The sequence below is a fragment of the Leptodactylus fuscus genome, chromosome 1 (genome assembly GCF_031893055.1).
Source record: "Leptodactylus fuscus isolate aLepFus1 chromosome 1, aLepFus1.hap2, whole genome shotgun sequence".
Lineage (NCBI taxonomy): Eukaryota > Metazoa > Chordata > Amphibia > Anura > Leptodactylidae > Leptodactylus > Leptodactylus fuscus.
Window position 1 is genome coordinate 189,247,634 of NC_134265.1, and position 7,240 is coordinate 189,254,873.

Consider the following 7,240-nt stretch of genomic DNA (forward strand, 5'->3'; position numbering starts at 1 on the left):
TGCTAAAGGCACGGTTCTTTTTTTTTTTCTTTGTGAAAGAAAGTGGTTTGTCAGAAACTCTATATACTTTGCAGAAGTCATTTTTGCACATTCAAGTACCCTAATGGGGCCTACCAGCTCTCTCTGCATGACTCCGCCACTTCTTTGCTGACATTGCAGCCTTGTTGAGACATGGTGGCTCTCCACTGCTCTATTCATCTGGACGATCCAGGGTTGCTTGGCACTCATCAGGTAACAAGACTGCTTCAAATTTAGTTGTCTTGTATGTCTGGGCCAACTACAACTGTTTCTGCTTGTGAGCATTGTTTAGGCTGTGTTCAAATGGAGGTAGTTCCCGCAGATTTGAGGGCAGATTTCTCCTGGAATCCGCCTCCAATTTTTTTCAATGGGAAGCAGAGATCGCAGTAGGATGTGGAAAAAAGAAGCGTCCTGCTCGATCTTGCTGTGGCTCGACACTTTCTGATGATTAGGCCCTTTCATCTAGGCCTAATCAGTAGCGGGATGCTGCGACGGAAAGCCAGTGCACTGTAACTGTATCCTGTCACGGCTAGACTGCGGGTGTAATGCTGGTGGCAGAAAATGAACAGGAATTCCTCTTCATTTTCTGCTGTGTGAACATATCCTTAGGGGTGGCCAAATAGTAGGTTTATGCATGACTGCAAGCCTCTGAAGGATCCTACACACACCTTGAGGCACCAGTAGCTGCAAATATCAGTTTGCTGCTTTGCAATGGTGTTTTAGCAGCTGCTCTCTTAATCTGATGAATTTGTCTAGCAGAAATCTTCCTCATTAATCCTTTATCTGAACAAAAATCTCTTCACAGGATGATGATCATGCTTAAGGTTTCCATACCTTGTGCAAGGCATTGCACTTGATGCTTTTCAACAGCATGGAGATCCTTTTTCTTTTCCATCTTGCTTGAAACCTGTGGTCTGCTTAATAAAGCAGTACATCCAACTTGGCCTAAGGTCCCACATTGAGAAAAAGCTGTTTTTTTATGTTACAGATTTTGCTATGGCTTTTTGAGCCAAAGTCAAGAGTGGATTCAGCAGAAGTGAAAAGTTTAAATATTTCCATTATATTTCCAATTGCTGTTGAAGCAACAGCAAAATCTGCAACAAAAAAGATGTGTTTCCACAACCTTAAGTAGATTTACTTTAATTGGGCTCACCTGGTAAACTACAGTGGCATGCAAAATGACTGCTATTCTGAACAGTTAAGCAAGTTAAACACACTTGTCTATAATTTTAAGCAATATCAGTGTATTATTATGTTTAAGTACAATTTTAGAGTGAAAAAGGGAAAGGAGTAACTTGCGAAAGTTTGGGAACCCTTGTAGATCTGTGTGCTCAGATAACTTTGACCAAGGTTTCAGACCTGAATCCAGTTAGGGTTATGGCTTGTTCACTATCATCATTAGGAAGGGCCAAGAGATGCAAATTTTACAGTTTTATAAATCCCCAGCCTCCTCTAAGATTGTGCCAAAAAACAGCAGCCGTGGGTTCTTCTAAGCAACTGCCTAACACTCTGAAAATGGAAATGGTGGAGGTCCACAAAGCAGGAGAAGGCTATAAGAAGATAGCAAAGCCTTTTCCTCAGTTTAGCAGTTAAAGTGGAGGTCAAGATAAGGTCTGGAAGAGCAAGAAAAATTTCAGAGACAGCTTTGCGTAGGATTGCCAGAGTGGCAAATTAGAACACCTGCTTGACTGCAAAAGACCTTCAGGAAGATTTAGCATAAATAAGATAAGGGGATCACATGAAAGACATAGTAGGCAGAGATTTATCATAGACTATTTGGGCTAATCTACCTGCACCAATATGATTACTAGAAATAAATCCCAACAGTCACAAGTATAGATAAATAAATAAGTACTTGCCTCAGGGATTAAGACCAATTAGTTGGTTGATAGGCTTAGCTTTTGAACCCATCAAATCAATAAATAATTAAATAATACTAAAGTCTTGAGGAATAATGGATAAATACATGTAATCATGCAATAAGATAAGATGATCCTTTAATAGTCCCACAATGGAGAAATTCAGTGTGATACATCATCATGGATAGTACAGTAGTATAGAGCAAGAGAGAACACATACAAGCTCATAGCAGATAGAAAAAAGATACTAGGAGTCATAGCAACTAAAAAAAGAAAAAACTTCAGGATCATTTAGTTCTCTGTGTGAAGTGATGTTGATAATACAGTCCAATCGCCGTTGGAGGACGCGAGGAGGGGAGCACAGCATGAAGACATACAGGCAGAATCAACTTTTTTGAAGAAGTGGGGGACATATGCAGCTATCACAATAACATGTTGTAGTTCCTTTGGTAGGTAGTAGGATCTCATGCTTACAGCTGATAGTTCAATAGCTTGCATCAGCACTATTGTCCTTAACCACAAAAATGCCCCCCCAAAAGTACACCATCTTTCATCGCAAGCCCTCCTCTTTTCTTCTTACCACTGTCATGTGTTCTCTCCGCCCGAAGAAGTCTGAAGCCATCCAGGGAGACAGGGTGCTGATTATTCCTCCATAATATCTGCATCTTCTTGCCACGCTTCCTCGTGTGGAAGGGGGGAGGGGATGGTAACAAAGGCTGTAACAAAGTCTCCATGTGTTCACAGGAAAAGCAATTCCAGTCTGCCAACCACAGGCATCTTCCAAACATAAACAATAGACACCAAAAATTTCCTTGAAAGGAGTCCACAATTTTTCATGGAAGTTTCTCCTCCATACCTTGCCTGCCTCTCATTCTCTATGCTCCCTTAGCTCGTGAGGGGGTTGAAACTAGGCTATAACAAAGCCTTCCACATATACACAGGAAATTCCATTCAGCCGACTGCAGGCATCTACCAAGCATAAACAATAGACACAAAGGAAAAGTGATCTGCAGGCTTTTCCATTTCAAAAAGTTAGCTATTCATAGTGCAAGTGTACTTGAGTAGAGGATTCTTGAAGATACAGACAAAAAGAGTGAAAAAGGAAAGATAAGGTCGCTCTCAACTTGGAGCATCTGTATCAGGCTGCCGCTCACTCGGTGCCATATTGGAAATAAAGTCTATGAAATGGAATGAATCAATTAATAAACATAAACTAGCATTTGCTTTTCAGACAATATTTCAAAAGGTGAAACACATTAGACAATACAAATTAAAAATAAATAAAATTAACATTTATATTTGTGTAAAATATATAAATCTTTATAAATAAAAAAAAATTAAAAAACAAGTATATGTGTATATGAAAAATAATGGAGATTAGCTGTGCTAAATAGGTTTGTGAAGGTTGAATAGTTAGAGCTTGGTATCATGTCTTTGCCTTTAAATTATACCAGGATTAAAACTACAGTAGACAGACACTGGGCAGTGATGAGGAGAAAGAAGGAAATTGCTGAGCTTTTGAGACTCACAGAGAGAAGATAGCTAAAACTGAGAAATATAGAACACTACTACATGGGTCATTGTGTTTATTTAAAAAAAAACAAACAAACTACTGAGTGGACACTTTTTAACAAAGAAGTAAATTAAAAATACTTGAGAAAAACAAATTCTTCTACTGAAAAGTCACACATTCTGGGAGATTTTTCATAAGGTAATGGCAGTACAAGATACTCTAACACCCTCCTGGGATTCTGTGATCATTTTCAATAAAGCTAATTAAAATATATTTGTACTATGTTTACAGTGCAGCTTGTCATTATGGGATTATTAAACATGTTGTGTATATATTTGCTTTCTGTAATATATGTTAACCATTTTGACAGGAAAGAGCTCTGTTTTTAAAATGTGTTTTCTTTTAAATCCTCTAGACAAGTCCAGGGATTAATATTCATGGTGTTATTCCAGTCACTTGCCAAGCCTTATGCGACTTCTCCATTATCCTCATGTGGCATGAACCAGACTGAAATATACGACTGGTCAAGTATGTAGCTTTCTGTTTCTTTAGTCACATAAAAAATAGTGCATACAGTATCTCTACCTTTTAGGCTACACAAACATTATAATAAAACAGCAGTGAAAAACTGGTGCAACAGCTGTCTTTCATCTGTGGAGCCATTTTCTTTGATCCCTCATAGTCTTGAGTCCGTTGGTGGATCTGGGAGAATTGAAGTCTTATTTTTTTAACAGTCTATTAAAATTGACTGTCATAAAACCAAACTTGTACTAAAAAAGGGCATATGACGGCCAATACAAAAATGGCCATCACATGGCCGTCTTTCAGTTTGTGTACATGAGGTCTTTCACAGTGCTCTTCATGCTCCATGATGCAAATTAGGCAAACTGGTTAAATGGTAATGTTGCCAAAGCACTGAAATGTGAATAAAGAGGACCTTTCATGTCCTCATCAATGTGCGGTATTATATACCGCTAGAAAACCACTGTCAGCACTGTCAGCTTTCCAGATATGTTCCCTAGTGCTAGAGATATTCACGTTGCTGATATCTCCCCACTGTCAGAAGTGTGGGCTATGAGGAATGCTCCCCTGACTGTACTCTAACATAGCCTCGTACTGTCAGAGGGGGCGGTTCCTTACTTCTTAGCAATAACACAGAGTTGTAAAGAATACCCCAAAATTAAGTTAGAGTACAATAGGGGGGGGGGGGCATTCATCACAGCCCAGTATCGAGGTTAGGCTGTAAGGCCTACCCTTCTGACAGTAGGGACATATCTTTGCCAAAATTAACGGAACTGATATCTCCTGCTCTGGGGCACATACCAGAAAAGCAGACAGTGCACTGAATTCAGCGCACTCTTAGGTATCTGTTGGTATCTAATATCGGGCATTGATGAGGATATGCAGGATCCACTTTAAGGTATGGGGAAGGCATTTCCTAAAGGCTGTGTTCATTGCTTCTTGCTAAACTACATGCATTAAAATGTGAGCTAGCTAGATCACTACCAAAGTGACTCTTACAGAACTGTATGTCATATTTTATTTCTGTCAAACATTTGTGTGTGTGTTTTAATGATATACGTTTTTGTTTTTTTTTCTTTTAAACAGTTTCTACTTTAGTAATGGCCGGGATTTGCAGCATTGGAGCCTGTATATTTATCATCTTTTTTCATACAGACTATAAAAGGTTGAAAGCAGAAGTAGCCATTGAAAATGAAAATCCTGAAGAGCCACTTATTCAAGCATAAGCCACTTTTTTGACAACTTTGACAAAAATGCAATAGTTATAGAAATGATTATTGAGAGAAAAATATTGGTTTCACTTCTAGATTTATATTGGTTGATTCTGTTTTTTCTGACCCGTCTTCCAAGCTTTGTGTTTGCAGAGGCCTCGGTGCAAAGTCTTAATACGCTTCACTTGCACTTCTGAGTCCTGTCTAAAGACAGTAAATGATAGACTAGGTAGATGAACTCTGTGTATTCCTAATTGATGCAGCTTCAAACTGCTCTGTCTCCTGCATGTGATTGCTAGATTTCTCTGTCATCCTCAGCAGGAGGCAGGGGATAGCAGTCTTAGTCTGTATCATATAAAAATACACTGGAGACTCTGCATGCAGGACACACAGCATAGACAGTGGAATTTCATAACTCTGCAGTTAATCATTGTATATCCTTGTCTGCTATATCACTGTACTTATGCTCTCTCCGAAAGGGTATTAATGATTTCTTCAGCGTCATAGGGAACATACCAAAGAACAATGAAAATGGAGCTTCAGATTGTTGCAGCATGTCTGTACCTTTCATCTGAATGTGGTTTGCAAAAATCTATACATAAGCTGCACAAGCAACGCCATTCCAATGTATGGAGTGCAATGGATTTTTAGTTGGAGAATTTTTTAAGCAAAATATGGCAAGTGTGAACATGCCCTATTTAAGTAATAATGACTTCAAAAACTGCATTAAGGGCTAGTTCACACGGGGACATGGAGGATCCTCTTCCATACAATGTTAGTCTATGTAGACTGATAGCTTTTTTTTTTTCTTCTAGCAGCAAAAAAGAAGCGACATGACCTTTCTTCAGGCATTTTCCGCCTGAAGAAAGCAATAGAAGTGAATGGGAAGCGAAAACCGCACGTTTTTTCTACGCTTTTTTTTTTTTTTGCAAAAATAAGCGACGCTTTTCTTTTTTTTGCAAAAAAACGTGTGGAAAAAAAAACGTGACGCGATTTTTTTCAGCCATTTCACTTTACAGGAGGGGAAAACAGCCTGGCTTTTTTTAAAGCTGTTTTTACAAAAAAAAGCTCCAAAAAAAGCTTGGCAAGATCCAAAAATAGCTTCCTAATTAGGAAGCTTTTTTTTACGGTGCCAAAATAAGCCACATGTTATCTACGTGTGAACTAACCCTAAGAAAACAAGTAAAGAGGTGGGGCTCAAGATAAAAATGCCAGTGTAACAAAAAAGTTGCAAATGGCACAGCTCTGCTGTCACACTGTCTGTTTGAGGAAGAGAAAAAAAGCCAACTGCACACATAGTCACAGTTGAATAGATTTCACAATTCATGCTGCGATTGGTACTGACTGCAGCTTGGCCTAAGTCTTGTGTGGGGGCCACTGGACTGTATCATAATATAACTGGAGGGCACTAGAGAGCATTATAATATGTGTATATGTGGGGGTGGGGCGCCACTGGAAAGTATTATACTGTATGAAATTTTAAATTTTTAGAGCACTGACATTTGTACTTTTTACTTGCAAAATTATTGATAACAGAGGAGTCCTGGCATGAACAAATACAGTTTGAATTGAAATATGTCAAAATTCAGATCTAATAATGTCAGGATTAAAAGATCTAAACTGTCAGGTCTTGACCATTTCTGTGGATTTTCTACAAAAGCTGCTATGAAGCCGATTTATTGTGCCTGGTACACCAGTTTTCTGAAATGCAATTCATAAAAAGATGGAACTGTTTTTGTATACATTAGGTTTTTTTTTTTGTAAAGCATTAGCAATCTTTTTTTGTACTGCCCTTGCCATTTTCACATTGACATGCATCAGCCCTGCCAGATTTCTCATTTAACAGATTTTTATTTTTTTTATTTTTTTTTCAATGAAGGTATACAAGGTGTAAATCGTGTAATTATACTCAGACATCATTTTCAATCTAGCTCAACAGGAGCGACATAGAAATATATAAAATTATATTAACTGCAATAATGAAAATGTGTTATATGAGGGGGCAGCATGGTGGCTCAATGGTTAGCACTGGAGTCCTGGATTCGAATCCTGCCAAGGACAAACATCTGCAATGAGTTTGTATGTTCTCTCCATGTTTGCATGGATTTCCTCTCATA

General features: G+C 38.5%; 1 protein-coding gene across 1 annotated transcript in view; it reads left to right on the forward strand.

The window, feature by feature from the left end:
- SLC49A3 (solute carrier family 49 member 3) overlaps nt 1–5,857 on the forward strand; it is a 49,013-nt gene extending 43,156 nt beyond the window's left edge. The window contains exons 9-10 of the mRNA XM_075280448.1: nt 3,806–3,918; nt 4,999–5,857. Coding sequence (XP_075136549.1) covers nt 3,806–3,918; nt 4,999–5,138 — 253 coding nt within the window. The 3' untranslated portion in view covers nt 5,139–5,857. The remainder of the gene's footprint in view (nt 1–3,805; nt 3,919–4,998) is intronic.
- The last annotated feature ends 1,383 nt before the right edge of the window (nt 5,858–7,240 follow it).